The 18,834-nt window shown below is 39.4% G+C and overlaps 1 protein-coding gene and 1 long non-coding RNA gene across 3 annotated transcripts; one reads left to right on the top strand and one right to left on the bottom strand.

The window, feature by feature from the left end:
- Positions 1–626: 626 nt before the first annotated feature.
- LOC129490225 (uncharacterized) lies at positions 627–14,169 on the top strand. Its single transcript, XR_010118239.1, has 4 exons — positions 627–922; positions 1,094–1,215; positions 4,054–4,140; positions 5,664–14,169. It is a non-coding gene; the product is annotated as an uncharacterized lncRNA (long non-coding RNA).
- On the bottom strand, positions 8,130–18,359 carry LOC129490221 (putative glycine N-acyltransferase-like protein 1B). Of its 2 annotated transcripts, XM_063629265.1 has the most exons (7): positions 18,336–18,359; positions 17,993–18,116; positions 16,815–16,837; positions 15,925–16,032; positions 9,449–9,575; positions 8,993–9,170; positions 8,292–8,735 (listed from the first exon to the last, which is right to left on the bottom strand). In XM_063629265.1, exons 1-7 carry the CDS (start codon positions 18,357–18,359, stop codon positions 8,318–8,320), a joined length of 1,002 nt encoding a protein of 333 aa, XP_063485335.1. In that variant the 3' UTR covers positions 8,292–8,317. The 2 variants fall into 2 exon arrangements, with proteins under 2 accessions (XP_055149872.1, XP_063485335.1); XM_055293897.2 differs by lacking the exons at positions 17,993–18,116; positions 18,336–18,359 and having other exon boundaries at positions 8,130–8,735; positions 16,718–16,831.
- Positions 18,360–18,834: the final 475 nt, after the last annotated feature.

Raw genomic sequence — 18,834 nt, 5'->3', positions numbered from 1 at the left:
TGCTAGAGGTCACAGGACTAGTTGGGGAAAGGAAAGGGTGTCAGGTAGGATTTTAACCTTAGAGCCTCACGTTTTCTTAGGCTTTTTCAGGGAGCCCTTGGGCAAATTCCTTTCTCTCGGTGGGGGTTCTCCATTCCTTATTTGTAAATTAAGGAGTTCTTCCAGTTTGTGATTCTCTGTACTTTAACTTGGATAGGTTTTTTAAAATGGGGATTATGGGAACCCCAATATTTTTAAGTAGAGTAGGTCTGGGGTGAGGCCCAGTAATCTGCAGCTTTGAACAAACCCTGGCATCAACAAAACTGGCTGAGATACTCAGGCAAAGTTTATGATGCATGAAAATCTTATTGCGAGCTCTCCAAAACACATAACGCTGAGCTCCATCTGCAGAGATTCTGTTTTGATACCCTTGTTTGAACTGTGGCTGGGTAATTTGCATTTGTCAGAAGTGAGGCCAGTCAGCTGGTCAACCACCACTCCTGCGGCTCTGTGACCCTCCCCGGGCGTCCGCGGTGCTTCTTTACTTGCATCTTGTGGGAATGACATCTGCGCAGGCAACCCCTTTTTGGCACCGCCCCTGGCAGGCGAGCGGAACCCTTAAAAACAGAGCCCAGCCAAGGGTTTGCAGATATTCAGGGCAGGGGAAGGCGCCTTTCCGCATTTGGTGTAGTCCCGCATGCTGCCATATGATGGCGCCAGAGAACGCGCCTACAGAGATAGGGCGGGGCCAGGAGGCGAGGAAGAAAAAAAAGCGACAAGTGAAGATTGACATCCATTAAGGCCAATGGTAGCTCAATCTTCGGTTCTCTGACTCCCAAGCTTCTCATTCTCTTAGGAGGCTGCATTTGTGGCGCTAAAAAAAGGGATGGGCGTGGGAGATTCCAGGACATGTGCTCGCTGAAGATACAACTGTTAGTCCAAGGTAACTCCCGCTCTTAGTGGCTCAACCCTCTTTGTCAATGCACCTTTCTCTAAGTTAATTACGGCTGCTCCACCTGTCTCTAGGCAAACCTACTCCCCATCGCGCTGGGTTTTTTGGAGTTTTTAAAAGCGTCGCGGGGTAAAGTCAGTGTTGTGCTTTTCCTTTTCTCAGCAGGTGTTTCTGGCGCTGACAGCTGGGAGCTACCGGGCAGGAGTAGGGGTGAAGAGAGAATAGGGAGAGATAACGGGTGTGAAGCGTCCCTCAATGCCAGGCATCCTGCTTTGGCACCTTCCGTAAGTTTGTCTCAACCATCTTTCTATTGAATTCATTTTCTGTTTCACAGGTTAGGAAACCTCAACTAAGTGGCCCAAGGACAGTCCTTGGATAATTTTAACTTCTGTCAGATGCCAAAGCCTAAGGTCTTTTATTTTGCAGAGGCTGCTTTGGCAAGATTTCAATGCATGCAGGTCCTGCGAATCACTGCTCCCCACTCACTGATCCATCCCACTGTCCACGCATTCATTCACCCATTCATTTCTTAGGGGCTCATCTGCAGGGCGCGGGGCTGGATGATACTAAAAATACAAAAGGGACTCTGACGTAAAGTAGAAGACATTTTCTTAAAAGATTGACACAGAATTCCGGTGCTCAGCATGGTTTCAATCTTTCCCCCTAACATACTACTGATACCTATTATGTTCCACATAATATGATGGACTCTGAAGATACAGAGATGGGTGAGATCTATCCTTGCCTTTCAGAAGCTCGTTGTCGTAGGCAAGAGTAGTCTCTGAGGTTTAATTTTAGATGTTTATTTTTTAACAAATTGAGCATCAACTCTATATATTCTACTGTAATTAATGTACTAAATAATTAAATATTACACACACTTAATTTCTTATTGTTTCGATGAAGATGAATCTAAATGGTGGTTCAATTATGTCCTTTATTCATCCTAGTGGACCATCTTGGGTGCTTCAGACTGCAACTCTACCCTCCTGTTATGTGCTTGGCTCTATTCCTTCTTTCTGCAGCTCTCTGTCAAATGCCAAGCTTTTAAGGAGACTGGTCCTGACCCCTTCCTGTTTTCTCTCCTTTTTACCTGCTCCTATCTGAGGCCTCTTTTCCTATTTATTTGTTGTTCTTTCTCCCTCCATCATCTTCTGTCGTCAAATCATGTGTTGTTTTTCATATACTACATCTGAGTTTATAGGAAATATGTTGTTTTTTTAATTTTTGGTTTAGTTTCTGCCTCCCTGCTCCAGAATGTAAGCTTCAAGAGGGGCAGTGAGGAGTTCTTAACACCCGTCTCTGCCTGAGAAACAGCTGGGGATGGAGGGAGACAGCTTTGCCCTGTACATCCTGAAATCCCCTGAGGTGGGGGTGGAAGTTGAGGGAAGATCAGGGAATGTCCATTCATTTTATGAACTTGAAGTTGGGTTAAATCCTATTATATCCTGTGATGTTGTTTGTTAATGTCAACCTGAAGCCCTCATTGCTAGTCATCCACTTTTTGCTAGCTTTGTGACCTTGAATGAAGGTTCAAGGTTACCTTGTTTCTTTGTACTTCAGTTTCCTTATGTATAAAATGGAAAAAATTAAATTTGGTCATCCGAAAGTGTGATGTCATAGGGAATCAGTCCCTTGAGGGTAAAAGACAAACATTTGTCGATTTATAAGGCTGCAGATATTATATTCTTGTGAGGGTCAAAGAAAGCTATTTGGGGATTTGAGAGTCTCCAGATATTATATTGGTAGCATAGTTACATGCAGAAAATACTGAAGAAGCAATTTTAACTAATCAAATAGGAACAGAGATTTCAGAATGGAACAGAAAATAAGGAGAGGAAAGAGTGGTGAGCAAAAAAAACTGACAAATTTTATGTAGAGAGTTAACTCTAAATGGACAATGATAGGCTCCCTGGGAATGTGTAAGAAAAGTTTTAAAGAAGGATTCTTTAAATAGATGTGACACACTGCAAGGGAAATTCTGTGACACCTGGAACTACAGCACGTGGAACTAAAATACTGGGCTCAGGGGGTTGAAGGGTAGAGGAATAAAAGCATTTTGTATCACTTATCACACTCATCTGGATCAGAGGAGGGAGCAAAACAGGGAAATGAATCTATTGGAAGATGTCAACTTATTGAGGTAAAGGAGGAAATGGCGAATAGCTGTTACTTTATTTTATATAATAGTAAAAACATTTGTGTTCAATTATGAGCACTAGAAACAAATACTAGTGATTGAATAAAAAGTTAATAAGGGAATATCATGGATAAGTGAGTTAATAAGAGAACTTGATGGATAAGTGAATTAGTAAGAGCCCACAGTGGAGGCAATTTCCCCTTTTGAAAAACATTATCTTTGAATATATGCAGGATATACTTTTCAAAAGAAAAAAAGTGTATATTGGGGAAACAATTTTCACTCATTCTCGAGACACTCAATACTTTTCCATAGATAATCTATGGCTATACAAGCATAAGAATGCCTTTGCAATATATTTTCCCAGCAACTAAGAAGTTCAGTGTTTATAATTGTAATAAGAAGTGTGCTGATCTGGCCTGAAATATAGTTTTACTTTAGATATATGTCTCATAAATAGTATTTAAGAAGGAATATGCTCAGAAAGGGATTACCAAGGCCCTATAACATATGAGTTTGGGGGCACAGGGAGATTAAGATTTAGAATAAAGTTAGGTGAAATCCAGGGCCAAAGGATAGCAGGAGGGTGTGTGTGTGTGTGTGTGTGTGTGTGTGTGTGTGTTGGATGGGGCAGGTGGGAACCTTTGGAGAATGCCTGTAGGCTGCTAGCAAGGTGCTATGATCTCCAGGCCTTGGTAGGTCCTTGCAAAGAGACATGGTTCTGAAAGGTTGGCTCCCTTAAAGATTTTTTAAAATATTTTTGTTATCCATAGGGGTGACCCTGGAGATCTTTACCAAAATTTAAAAATTTCACCACTGGGCACACAGGTTACTCTTCTCGTGGTGGCATGGCAAAGCTTGATTTGCAAGAGTTTCTTTTCGATTTTCCCCAATGATTCCCTTTAAAAATAGGAGCTCCTTCAGGGCAAGGAAGGAAGGAGAAAATATCCCTTCTAACCTATTTTCTCTTCTTCATTCCAAGGACTCTGGAAAGGCACCGCAAGTTTGGTTTTGAAATCTCTAGAATTTTAGTGCTGTCCATTCTCCCAAGTGGATGCCTTTATTGAAGGTAAAAGGAAAGACTGTTTGCTGTTTCAAGAGAAGGTTCATATGCAAATCCCAAGACTCAGATGTTATTTCAGAAGAGTTGGTATCTATAGTAAAGTAGAACTGGCCTGGGTTCATCTGCCTGCAAGTGCAACTGCATGAGGCAAATATGAGGAAACTGGCAGAACAGGAGGGATGGAATCTTCCTGGGAGAAAGAGTAAAGAGAGTTCTAGGTGGAGAGGGGATCAATGTGTTGAGCAAACACATGGCTGTCTTCTTAGTTCCTATATGAAATTGTGGAAAAGACTTCAGAACAAAGAATAAATATGTCATAGCAGGAAAACAAAGAGCAGTGTTTTGGCCAGAAATAGAAACTGTTAAAACAAAAAGAAAAACAAACCAACAACAATAAAAAACACCTTTAAGTTTGAAAATGACAGAAGTGAGGAAGTGGAAAGTTGCCTGGATATGCTTTTATTGCAGCCTCTCTAATAAACCCGTCCCCACTCCATCTTCATGTCCTTGCTTATCCTAAGCAGCATGGTGTCACCCGTGGCATTCATCAGGCTAAAGTGCTCATTTTTGGCACTTGGGCTTGAGATGGCAGTGAAGCGGCATCGTTTCTCTGGGGAAATGCCAGAGGTTTGTTGTCTCACACTATGGAAATTGTAGATGTGGACACCAAAGGAGTGGGTTTAAGAGCAAAAGTTTAATAGGCAAAAGAAAGAAGAGAGAGTGTCCTCATGCATTGGAAGGATGCCTGAGCAGGTTTCCGGGTTCGGGGCGAGTTGTGGTTGGTTTTATAGAGGAGCTTGAGGAGGCAGTGTCTGATTTACATAGGGCTCAGAGGGTTGGTTGGAGCAGGTGTGCCATTTATGTGATGCATGAAGAGCCTGGCCATCCCACATGAATCTTTAGTATGCAAATGGGGCCTCTACCTGGCCTGTGCCATGTCGCCTGCACACGTGAAGACAAAGAAAAGGGAATAGGAGGCCAGGTGTGGTAGCTCATGCCTGTAATCCTAGCACATTCAGAGGCCAAGGACGGTGGATCATGAGAAGTCAGGAGTTCAAGACCAGCCTGGCCAAGATGGTGAAACCCCGCCTCTACTAAAAAATCACGAAAAAAAAAATTAGCCATGCATGGTGGTGGCCACCTGTAATCTCAGCTACTCAGGAGGCTGAGGGAGATAATTGCTTGAACCCAGGTGGCAGAGGTTGCAGTGAGCTGAGAATGCACCACTGCACTCCAGCCTGAGTAGCAGAGCGAGATTCCATCTGAAAAAAAAAAAAAAAAAAAAAAAAAAAAGGAAGAGGAAACCTCTAATGTTGAGTATGCCTGGCTTCCAGGTATCCCTTTTCTATTTGCATAAGTGCCGGCATTTACCTATGCAAGATTTTAGCTTGCTTATGTATGCTTGTGGCCTGATTTTTAGGCTGATTTTTGCTAGAAAAGAAATTATGTAGGGGCTGCTTTTTTACTAAAAGAAAAACCTTAACGAGGACTCTCTTATCTACACTAACTGCCTAATAATTTCTTTTTAGCTCCTGCATCAGCAGTGCTTGTGCCTGATAGGTGATGATCATGAGGGGGACCAGGAGCCTCTAGACTTAGAGACAAGTTGCCAGCATTCTCCAGATGGAGTGTTTCCCTCCCCAGCACCCCCTGCTGGTCAGTTTGACAAGCAGATGAACAGAAGTTCTCAAATACACAATCAGATAACCCCAACATCACCAGAAATATCAAGTAGTGACGACATTTTGTCAAATTGTCTTTATTTTTTGTCTGCATCATCTGTTGCTTTCTGAGGGAAGTTTTTTGAGTTCTCCCACTGAGACTGTGGATTTGCATTGTTCTTTTGTATGTCTGCCAGCTTTTGCCATGTATAGTTTGTAGTTGTGTTGTGTTGTGAGGCAGATTCATGACCTATGTTGTGGGAGAATTTCTGTATTTAGCAGATGTTCAACTTACGTTCTATTTTGCCTAGTGTTGATGGTATTACTTTGCTTTTCAGTTTCACATTCATTTAGTATATCTTTTTCCTTTCCGTGAACCCTTGTGTGTTGTTTATTTCAGATATGCTTTCTTATGTACTGACAGTGACCCCCATATTCATATGTTGAAGACCCAACTCCCAATGGACTTGGAGGTGGGCCTTTGAGAAGTAATTGGGTTTAGATTAAGTCATAAGGGTGTAGCCCCCATGACAGTATTAAGTCCTTCTAGAAAAGGAAGAGAGTCTGAGCTCTCCTCTGTCTCCACCATGTGAGGGCACAGAGATGTAGGCTTCTTGGACTTTGTTTTTAACTCAGTATGAAAAACATATATTTTAATAAGAAAATTACTCCATTCATTTTTAGTGTGTTTGTTGATAATTTTGGACTTACTTGTGCCATATTTAAGAAATCCTTTTTCCTCTTTCCCATGCTTTCTTGTTGTTTTTTTTAATCTAAGTGCATGATAAGGTTTAGGGATCACTTTTAACAGGGCAACGAAGGGCTAGATAAGGGAAGCTGGCTTGTGTTCAGGGAAGTGGCAGAGGAGGGAAGCTGGCAGCTGGGCTCTGCTAAGATGACCTTAGCCCCAGACCCCGGATGAACAACCTCTTCTGGATACAGGACCTGCCTGAGGCACCATTTTGAAATAGGCAAATTTTATTTGCTGTGTGTTCTTTCATTATCTGTATTAGCATTTGCCTCTTGAGTGCCAAAATATAGCTCTTTTTATATTACCCCAAGTTCCTGAGTTTATTTTTTAGGTAAGAATTTTCCACCCTTTGAAATCCCAAATGACATGTTTACTGTTTTTCTCAGACCATGCTTTCATTGCAGTCAATGTAACAAATCAGCCAGGTCTTAGGAGTTTAGAAATCTGATTGGATTGATTTATACTAAGCTGTAACAGATCCACCAGAGCCTTCCAAGATGAACTGGAGTTTTTTAAAAACTCCATGACCTACACTATTCTTTAGGTGCTGGAATTGCAAACTTTCAAATCGCATCAAGTATAAACATTCAATTTTGTGGAGGTTTATTTTTTGTGGAGAGTTGAGGTGTTGGTTAATACTGGTAGACTTTACTCCAAAAGACAATTCTATTAAGATTTCTTTTGTTTTTTAAAATCTAGACTATCAGAAGGAGTAAAAATGCCAATTTTTTTTCTTTTTTCTGTGGCTACAATGTTCACAGTAATCCAAGCTCCAATGACAGGGTGGGAGAGCAGAGTCAAATGAGGCCACGTTTTATTCATGAAGTGTATTTTTCTTTTTTTTTTTTTGAGATCAGGGATTCAGAAATTGTAATATAAGTGTTCAATTATAAAGTTATTATTATAGTACATGGCACATGTCCTTTCCATCATCTGGATTTTTCCACTTTTACTGTATGGCTCACTCTTAATCACTCTCCAGTCTTCGCCTTAGTGGTCACTTCTCCCTGGAATGCCCGTGACCCCTTAAGATAGCAGTGCTGCAAACATCAAAAGCTTAATTTATAACCAGACTCACAGGCAACACCTTGTCCTGTGCCATGCTTCACTAATGATGAGGAAGTGAGAAAGAGTAGGGGAAAGGAGGCACAACAAATGTCATTTCCACAGCAGAGGCCTCAAGGCCAGCCCACTTGATTCTCTGGAGATCCTTTTCTGCATAACAATGATGAAAGGTAGTCTAGGAAAGCCGTTTGCCTGAGGCTTCACCATTGATACCTTGCTAGTCACTAAACTAAGAGACTGATTCCATTCTTTAGTATAGCCATTGCCTCATAAATCCATACATAGCCGGGGTATTTATTTCCAATAAAGTATCCAAATAGATGAGGTATATTCTATTGACAATTTTATTAAAGTTCTTCATTTATCTTCAAGATAGTAGATTCTATCAACCAAGTTTCATAAAGAGTTCTGATTCCTAGAGGTAAAAATTGAGCCTGGCTTCCTAGTTACATGTTTACTGGAAACGCCGTCCTTCCCTACAAGACTTAAGCATATTTGAAGACTATACCCTCCCCTGCCTCCAGCTTGGATTGTAAGCTCCTCAAGAGCATGGCTGTGTCTTTTAACATCAAGTCTCCATGTGAGAAAGAGTTCCTGCCATATCACAGATGCCCAATTAACTTTTTTAAGTGAAGAAAGCTATTCTGTGGTGTCTGCTTTAATATTAAGAGATGGCTTGCCCAAGATTGCTAAGCAGCTTCATTGTCTACAATGGAACAAGATTCTGTGGTTGGCAGGTCCATTGGTGCCACTGACAGGAGGCCTCAAGGAAACCTACTGCCCTAATAATTCTGATAGTGACTTGATTTTCTTCCAGCACAGAGAGGTAAAATGGAATATTCTTCTGACACAGATACTTCATGTATCGCACCAACGTCCGTGTCGCATTGCCTCTCCTTCGGTATTTTTCCACGCTGTAGCTCTTTCCTATTTCACAAGAAGGGTCCATGGTTATCCATGAGACCGGGACTCCCTCTGGGCCCAGCATACAGGCTGCTGGCAGGGCTCCTAGGCAGCGCTTGATGTAATGCAGGCTCCTCTTATTCATCCCTAGCTTCCAGTTGTCATTTACCAGCCCAGAATAAGACACATCCAGCTGGGCATACTTAAAGTTGGGAGTCTCGCTGTAGAAAACAAAAAGAAAGACAACAACTTTCATCCCCAGTCCTGTAATTTCTAGGTGCCATCCCAATCTAGAGATCCCAGGCCCTCTTCTTGTTAAAAGACCCACCATTGCAAAGTGGCATATTTTGACCATTGACAACCTTTATTCATCCCAAGGAATGAATTCATCATCTCTTCATTCCGAAACTGATTTATGTGAATTACAAAAATGTACGAGGAATAGCAATTATAAATGATCAGCACATGTTTTTTGTACCTCTCCAATTCATCATCTGGGTGGCCTGTCTCAGCCCAGCTTCCAAGCTTGCTTTTATTGGAGGCATGGAGCTTCAGGATGTCTTCCGTAATAAAGAGGAGTGCTCTGGAATGCTCTACCTTCACTGAATTTGAAAATGCAGCCGCTCTTATTCCCTCACCTAAACTTTCTTGAAGACCTGGGAGAAAGCCAAGAAAGCAATATTGTCAGACGTGGAGTTCTCTACTTACACTGCTCCCACCTGGTTAATACCTCAGTGCTTAGCAGTTCTCAAAGTTGAGTTTACACCACAGTCAGATGGAGTCCTTGGCACACCACAGATTGCTCCACCTCTCCCAGCTCCCAGAGTTTCTATGAATTTACATTTCTAATGATCTCTCAGGTGATGCTAATGCTGTTAGCTGAAGACACAATTTGAGAAGCACAGCTGCTTGCCCATTTCTTCAGACTTGTTACCTTGGATTTGGAGTTTCTGTTTCCAGTTTATGATCTCACAATTTTTCAAAACTTCTTGTGATTTTTGAGGCTCTTTGGAGAATATACGATATACATTAGTGTATGAATCCATGTCATCAGTCATCTCCTGTATAGGATGGTGAAAGGTCAGATCATTCCCTTGAACTTTTTCTTCTCCTCTCACCGATTGCAATTATCAGAAAAATGAAAATTCAAAAGAAAATTTTAACACTAGCCCGCGATGGCTGCAGTTGGGCACATGGATAATAGAACCAGGGCCTATAAGCTACTGCTGACCTCTTACCTGTGTAACTGGAGTTTGTTAAATATTGAACACTGACAGGTACTGGATATAAACCTGCTTATCAGATACATAACAAAGACAGGATGAAATCAGTCACCCTCCACCAGACCTTAAGATGCCTCACCTTTCTCCTTACCCACTCAATTGCACACTTACCTAATTTTATATATAGCATCACAGAGCGCCCAGCAGAACCAAAGGAATGCAACAATTGCTTCTCTCCCTGCTTCTCTCACCTCCTGGGCCACAAATATCCCCCTGTTATATATACTGTGCCCCACGTAACCTCCTGTGGGACATATTCTGGGTTGTACTGAGTCTGTGTTGATAGGATTAAGTTCTTAAACTTGACACAAGATGAATTTAACCGTGATTTCTCTAAGTTTTAGTGCCTACTGTTTCACCAGACACCTACAATCTATACTGTTCTAGAATGTAGTGTCCAGGGTTTGAGCAAGATACTTTAGTGAATATAAACATTAATGAGACATTGCGTTTTCCCAAGGCTACAAGATATCAGCCTATTTGAAGAGTGACATGGCCTTTACAGCCAGAAGCCCACAGAATAGAATGAAGTCACTGAAGTTTTGGGAGCACTCTGCACAACTTCTGTGGTGTTAGACTCATGGGATTAAAGAAAGAGACTCGTGATCCCATTCTGACAAGCCACAAACTTCATGGGACGATGAGTATCTGTTTCTCAGGGGAAATATAAACAATAAGTGTGAGAGTTTTAGCAGAGAACGTATTAATATTACGTTGAAAATTGTATTGTTAAGGAGTAAAAGAGAAAATAGTGTAACTAATTTTAAAGAAACCCTCAAGAATTTGAGGGTGCTCTTATAAATGAAAGTTATTGAATATGGCCAAAACACAACACCTCGGTGAATTTAAAAGAGTAGAAGTTTTAAAAGACCTGATTTTAAAAGAATGACTGAAAATAGCGAAGCAAATATTCAAAGAATTATAAAAGGAATATCAAAGTAAACTAGAAAATAACAAACAGAACAATTTGTAAAAATGAAAGCCATAAATAATGAAATGTAGGAGAAGACACAGTGCAAAGGATATATAAAGCCAAAAGTTCATTTTTAAAAGGCAAAAAGAGAAAGAGAAGAAGAGAGAGAGAGATAAACTTCTGGTAAGGCATTTAAAGGAAATAGAAGAGAAAGAGAAAAAAGAAAGAAAAAGGCATAGAGTATGAGCCATGAGAACGGAAACAGAAAAGAGAAAAAGACTTATAATAGAAGATTATATACTACTCCAAGGCAACATATTCACTGATAAAGAAATGGATGTTATCCGTCAAGAATAAACTATCAAAATTGACTTTCAAAAAGTAGAAAACTTCAACGAACTAATAGAAATATCAGGAATGAAATTAAACATCTACCATTTGAAAAGTGGACAAGAATTATGGCCTCCAGCTCCATCCGTCTTGCTACAAAGGACAATATTTTATTCTTTTCTATTGCTGTGTAGTATTCCATAGGAATATATGTACCAAGTTTTTTTTAATCCAATGTACTTTTGATGGGGATCTGGGTTGATTCCATGTCTTTCCTATTGTGAACAGTGCAGCAATGAACATCCTAGTGCATGTGTCATTTTGGTAGAATGATTGGGTATTTACCTAGTAATGGCATTGCTGGGTCGAATGGCAACTCTGTTTTAAGTTCTCTAAGAAATTTCCAGACTGCTTTCCACAGTGCAATAATCCTAAGCAAATTAATGCTGTAACAGAAAATCAAATATCACGTTCTCACTCATAACTGGAAGATAAGCATTGACCATACGTGGACATAAATGTGGGAACAATAGACACTATGGACTCTAGAGGGTGGAGGGAAAGGGGCTGGGTTAGAAAACTACCTATTGGGTGCTATGTTCACTACCAGGGTGATGGGATCTGTCTGTACTGCAAGACTCAGCATCATGCAATATTCGCGTGTAACAAATATGCACGTGCACCACCTTTATCTAAAAGGAAAGCTGAAATTCAAAAATAAAAAGTAGCCAAAATTAGATTATTTTACATTTCAATTCTACATAAGCCAAAATCAAACACATAATTTTAATAGTAGACTTTGGTAACAGATGAAAAGATGTTAATGCCAAATCTGGTAAAGAAATAACAAAAAGAGTGTTACTGACCATATTGGCTTATGAATACAGATGAAAAAATTCTGAATAAAATATTCAGTAGCATATGAAAAGAATGTGAACATGAACAGTTTGTTTTAGAAAGGCCAGAATGACTTTGATCAGAGGATCTTTTAGTGTAATAAATTAAAGGAGGAAAAAATTACATGAGTGTATAAATTGCCATGAAAAGACAAAAATGAAATAACATAAAATTTATCCTTCATTCTAAATATAATTTCTGTGAAAGTGGGAACAATAAGAAATGCTCTAAACCTGTAAAGACAGAATTAAATGTAATTCCAAATGTAAGTGTTTATAGCTATTTCATTAAAATCAGGAATGAGACAAGGATAGAACTATTATTATGGTTACTTGGTATTGTTTTCTTAGGTTGTCCATTATGCAATAAGGCAAGAAACTAAAAATCCATACAAATATTGGCAAAGAAGCAGCAAATTACTTTGTAGATTACAGTATTACACATTTAGAAAATCGAAGAGACTTAGACAAAAAACAAAAACAAGTAACACCCCACACAAACAAACACGATTTTAAAGCATAGTGTGACATATTTGGAAATCAAGAATATAAATAGAAAGCAATAATAAAATAAGAATGTTCAGAAATAGAAAAGGAAAAATAATTTCATTATCTTAAAAAATATATAAAATACCTAAGGATAAACTTAATGGAAAATCACGTAGTTTACCACAGGAAAACACTAATATTTTACCAGGTGGCATAGAACACAAACTGAAAAAAGTGAGAGAAAGACCATATTTCTTGACAAAAATATTGAGTGTCACAAAGATATTAATCCTTCCACAATTGTCTTAAAAAGCTCCTCCAATACAAATCACAATTGCAATACTTAGTTGGGGAAATTGGGGAACTGAAAAATTAATTTTTGTTCATATAGCTCAGAAGTTTATAAGAAGTAGGAAAGTAAGAAAAAGATTAGTGAAGGGTGATTTGCTTTATTAGATATTAAAATTTACTACAAAGTAATGAAATAGCATGAGAAAAGACTAGAAACAAATACAGAAATAGCTACAAAAATATATAAAAATGTTCTATGACAAAATAGACATCTATGTTTCAGTAGCGGAATGACTTATTTAATAAATAGCACTAACATAATTAACCAGACATAAGGGAGATAAATATAAAAGAATGTTAACTCATGCTATTCAAAAATATATTCCAAATAGAATGAAGTTTGAAATGTCAAAGGTAAAAATTAACTCACTGTAAGATAAAGTAAAAAAAAAAACACTTGTATGATCTTGGATTAGGAAAAATCTTCCTAATTATTAAGAAAAAAAATTCCAAAGCCTAGAAATCATAGTGAAAAAGATAATATATTTGATTACATGAAAATTAAAAATTGCTTCATGTGAAAATATATCAATAACATAGAAAATAATTCTCAATTGGGGAAGAAATTTGTAGCATACACCTTGTGTTAGTATCCCTCATATCCAAAACACATAGAGAATTTTAAGAATGACACAAAATCCCAGTGCAAAAATGGTCAAACAATATAAACCATTCAGAAGTAAACCCCGAATGACTGATAAACATATGAAAACATATGATGAATATCACTAGTCAGGGAAATGTCACTTAAATCTACAATAAGATGCCATTTTTCACCCACCAGTTTGGCATAAATTAAAAGAGGGATAACATTCAGTGCTGGTGAGAATGTGGGAAACAATTCTTCCACAAATTGTGAATGGAAATAATACTGTGGAATCCTTTGGGAAGGTAGTCTGGCAGTGCCTACTTAGGATAAGATAAACTCTGACTTGGAAGTATCCCTTTTGGAAACCAACTGTATTGAGAAAAGTTTCCAGGATGTAAAGACATGTATACAAGGATGTTTATTGAAGCATTGTTTGTAGTGGCAAAGAAATATGAACAATTTGAACCCAACAGGAGGAGAATGACTGACTAAATAGCATTGCATTGACTCTATGGAATGCCACAGTTATTAAAACAAACACATTAGTGCTGTGTTGATTCACTCAAAGCAATGTCCATATGTCAACGGCGAATTAAAAAGTGATGACAGAAGAGATCATAACTGAATATCCGTTTGTGTGTTAATATGGGCAAGGACACTGATTACCCCAAAGGGTAGGAATGGAGGAGAGGAGGGCAAAGGAGGTGAGAGGTTATTAACTTCTTAAAATCATGTTGGATTTTTCCACTTGTATAATCAGCATGTATTATCTTTCTGATTAAAAACCAACAAAGAAAGAATTAATTTTTTTCTAGAGAAATTCTCCTGCATCTCACTTTAAAAAGGTCTTATTCAAAATTGCATTGATTTTCAATACTGAAAGAAACGTGGTATACTATGGAATCAGACTAGGTGAATGTATTTCCAAGTAAATTGCAGCATATTTCATTGTTTCCATTTTTTTGGTCATATATGCGTGGCATGGAACTTTTATATTTTAATATTTTTGTTTCCTGACTCACTTTATAAATACTAGCTTTGTTCAAAGCAATGCATATGTGAAGTTACAGCTTGATGGTACAGTTACATTGTTAAAATACACATAGTAACTACACAGTTACTGAAGTAAAAAGAACTATTTGACCTTGTACAGTTATTTAGCATATCACACTTTGAAGAAATTGGACCATGGATCAAATAAACTAAGCATTAATCTTCGATCCCAAATTGTCAGGAAACCAGGAGGTCAAAAGAACATCCCTGGTGAAGGTGTTAGGCTCAGCTTATTATTATGTGGGGGCTCAGCGTCTACACCCACCTGAAGCTGGGCTGGCCATGAGGCTTCAGTTCAATAACCAGATGTGCATGAAACAGACACAAAAAGGGGAAGTCTTTAGGGCCAAAAAATAGACGTAGTTTTGTATTACTATTTCAGCTTAATCGTGTATTCCTTGTGTGTCCTCAGCCAATAATGGCTAATTATGGTAAATACTACTTACAATTATGTGCTATGTACTAAGTGTTTGACATATGGTATCTCATTTAAACCTTGTGTAATACTCTGAAGAAGGTCCTCCTGTGTTTTCCATTTTAACAGATGGTAAAACTCACAGAAGGGCCTATGGTTATACAGCTAGTAAAAGTGGCAGAGTCCATTGAACTTGAATTCAGATTGGGCAATCCTTTAACAACTGGTATCCAGCAGCCACATGACTTAATATTTCTCAGTGTTGTTTCCTCATCTCTGAATTGAAGATATTAATGCTCACTTTGTAAAATTGTTCTGATGACAACAGTCACTAACGAGCAAAGTGCTTCCACACAGTTGACACACAGTAATTGTGTGTCCCTTCCCTGGTTCCTGAGAAGTAACTTTTTTTTCTAAGAAAGGGTCTGACTCTGTTGCCCAGGCTAGAGTAGAGTGGTGTGATCTTGGCTCACTGCAGCCTCAACCTTCTGGGGCTCAAGCCATCCTCCTACCTCCATCTCCTGAGTATCTAGGAGTATAGGCATGCACCACCCTGCCCTGATAATTTTGTTTATTTTTTTGTAGAGATGAGGTCTCACTATGTTGCACAGGTTGGTCCCAAACTCCTGGCCTCAAGCAATCCTTCTGCCTTGGCCTCCCAAAGTGCTGGGATTACAGGTAGAAGACACCATCCCTGGCCGTGAGAGGTAATTTTACTGGTAGACTACTGCCTTGGTGTTTGTTTCTAAGTCACTGTTCTGATATCTCAGACACCCAACTTTCCCTGTAAACTGGCCTCCATTCAGCCCCTGCAGGTGATCCCTGCCACCTCAAAGGGCCCTTAATCTGTGAGTGTCAGCCTTGTCCTTTTCCTCCCCTTCCACCTTGACCCCCTTTCCCAAATGAGTCTTATGCTTTACAGGAAGAGTGGTAACATGTGACACTCACACAAGGTGCCCAGTACTGAAGGAGTGTTTTAAAATATTCACATTTCCTTTCACCCTATAAAAGCAGCCATGGTGTCTGAATTGGACAGTTCCTCAGGCCCTTTGGACCTGCCTGTCTCCACCAGTCCCTGTCTGTGTGCCTACCTGTTTTTGAGGTCGGACAATAACCATCTGATACTCGGGCCAGGAGTCCACCAACACCTCCATGTTGAAGGGGTTCCCGTGATTGATGTGATACACAGAGCCATACACCTGAAGGAGGGATGAAAGAGAATAGGAGAGGTTGAGATCCTCAGAGATGGGGATCTGTATGTGAAGAGGAAGAGAAAAATGGAAGTCAGGAGACAGCATTGGGACCAAGTCAGTGATGGTGTGATGACCAGCATCTCCAGGACCATACTGATGGACATGAAGTCATCAGCAAGCAGGCAGAACTCACAGGTAGGTGTCCTTGTGTTACCAAAGAGCTACTGTGCACTAGCTGGGCACTTGGCAATGCTCTTAGCACTTATATTGTATGGATTCGTTCAGTGTCAACAACAACTTTAAGAGGTAGGTTCCAATATGATTCCCATTTTATTAATCAAAAGACCAAAGGTAAAGGCATAGAAAGCTAACGACACAGGCATAATGATATCTGACTAAAAAACGGCAGCCTTGCAATGCATATTTATTGAATCTGGCCCCAAACCTATGTTCGTAGCCACCATTCTCCACTGCCTCTCCAAATGAGTGATAAAATCTGCAGAGTGGGCCTAGCTGCCTTTTCCTGAGGAGAAGCAGCAGCTCTTAACATGCCTCCGTTGTCCCCAACCCCATCCTGTTTCCCAGCTCCAACCCTCTACACAAAGTCAGGAAGGACCAGAATCATGAGCCTGTTATTTTCTCATCCTCAACCCCCCTACTCCCATACTCCAACCTCCCACTGTTCCTTCACCTTCAGGGACTCAGGAATGCTCCTTGCTAAAGATTCGAATAGGGCCAGCAGCTGCTTGGAATTATTCAACAGAATCATTTTGTGGGATGCTTCAGACCTTGAGCCCTTCAAGAAAAAACTCTGAAGAGAAGTGAAGGGAAAACGTTAAAGGACCAAATGAAATTAAAATGCACTTTACACATCTCCATTCAAGTAACACTCATGATGTAGGTACTGTTAGTATCATCTTCATTTTGAATACACCAAAGCTTAGAGAGACAAAATTAATTTCTCAAGTTCTTACACGGATAAATGACAGTCATATCCAAAACTCATGCATTTCCTCTCTGGTGGAATGAATGAAAAGTGAATATTAAGAGTTCTGTGAGCTTCCCACATGCCTGTAGCAGAACACTCCACCACCACCACCATAACTTTTCCTTGTATTTTGGTCATCAGATGCCTGAGGAGTCTTCTTTCTTCTGGAATAGAAAATATCTAAGAACAGTTGTGACTGGAAATCTCAGAGCAGGAGTTGGCAAAGATTTTCTTTAGTTTCTTAGGGCCAAATATTTCAGATCTATAACCATTTTGAAATTTTTCCCAGCTTCATTACAAAAATAAGAAAAAAACATGGAAAATTTTGAAACATATCTGTAAATTTCCATTGAAATAACATTTGGAATTCTTACAAATGTGCCAAAGAGTCTAACAGTTGACATTCCATAGTGCCAAACCGGTTCTTCGCCAAAAGGGATTTTACTGAGAGCCCTCATTTTTAGACATAATTCAATGCATTGTTTTTCATTTGGAATGTTCCACTCTAAGTTATTTTTAGTAAGATTTTGCCATTTGTGTAAGACTTCTCTGCCTCCCAGGCCTAATGTATAAGCCAGAAAGAACTCAGTTTTTCAGAAATTAAGGATTCCATTTTTACCTAAAATACTGGCTTTACTCTCAGGTTCTTTTGATTAACTTAGCCAATGAATTTTCCTACCTAGGTGCACAAGAAAAATGAAACAAATGGGTGGAACACAAAAATCCCTGTGAATTTTCCGAAGCCAAATTTTATGACTGCTGCAACATTACTGCTTACTACCACTTCTTTTCTGACCCAGTCAGCTGTTAGTGGCCTCTACTGTTAGTGGCGTCTAAGTGGATCCAAGCCAGTTAATTCCTAGATCAAATTCATTCAAGACCCAGTCCATTTTCTGTTGCAACTCCAAAACCAGTTTGGATCACAGATTTGCTCAAGGAAACTCAGCTGGAAGCTCCAAAATGCAAGAGGGAGCTTACCTTTGATCCTCAGCCACTCTGAGAGATCAACGGACACAAGTGGATACTGCAGGTACCTTCTGCCTTTACTCAGTGCTCCTGGGAATACTAGAAGCTCCACTTCAGATTCTGCATCTGACACAATCTGATAAAATAAAAACTTCAGCTGACTTAAATTTAAAGGAGTTTAGTTGAGCAATGAACAATTCCTCCATCCAGCAGCCTTCAGAATCACAGCAGATTCACAGAGGCTTCAGGGGTGCCTTGTGGTCAAAACAAATTTATAGGGAAAAAAAGTTAAAATGACGTCCAGGAACCGGAAATGAGTTACAGAAACTGAGATTGCTGTCAACTGGGCGTTTGCCTTATTTAAACACAGTTTGAACATTCAGCAGTCTATGAGTGGTGATGTAAGGCTGCTAGGATTGGCCAACATTCAAGTACTGTTACAGGTGCACACTCCTAAATTAGGTTTTCAGTTTTGTCTGACTATTAAGCTAGGTTACTCTTCACCCACAAGGACTCAAATGAAGTACAGAGTCCTTCTCAGACCATATTTAATTTGCTTTAACACTTTGTAGCAAAATTCATTGAAAGGATTATCTAAAAATGCTATCTCCAATCCTCCTCCTAATCTTATCTAACTGGGTTTTTGCTGCTACCGTTTTACTGAAACATTTTTTAAAGCCATCAGTGATCTCTATTTTATTAAATCCAGTGGTCAATTATTGCTTCTGTTCTTAATAGATCATTCTTTAAGACTTTCTTCACTTGGTTTCCAAGAAAACACAATCTCTTCATTTTCCTTTAACTTCACTGGTTACTTCTCAGTCTCCTCTGTGGACCCTTCTTTTCTCCCCAAC

The sequence above is a fragment of the Symphalangus syndactylus genome, chromosome 1, assembly GCF_028878055.3.
Source record: "Symphalangus syndactylus isolate Jambi chromosome 1, NHGRI_mSymSyn1-v2.1_pri, whole genome shotgun sequence".
NCBI classification, from domain to species: Eukaryota; Metazoa; Chordata; class Mammalia; order Primates; family Hylobatidae; genus Symphalangus; species Symphalangus syndactylus.
This window is presented reverse-complemented; position numbering and strand designations above follow the sequence as displayed.

Excerpts from the sequence above, each read along its gene's own strand:
- LOC129490221 (XM_063629265.1), bottom strand. The coding sequence starts at position 18,359 with ATGTTCAAACTGTGTTTAAATAAG. Across the intron at positions 18,117-18,335 it reads TCAAACTGTGTTTAAATAAG|ATTGTGTCAGATGCAGAATC; the intron begins GCAAACGCCCAG and ends TTATTTTATCAG. Across the intron at positions 9,576-15,924 it reads TTGTCCGACCTCAAAAACAG|GAGATGACTGATGACATGGA; the intron begins GTAGGCACACAG and ends CATCCTATACAG.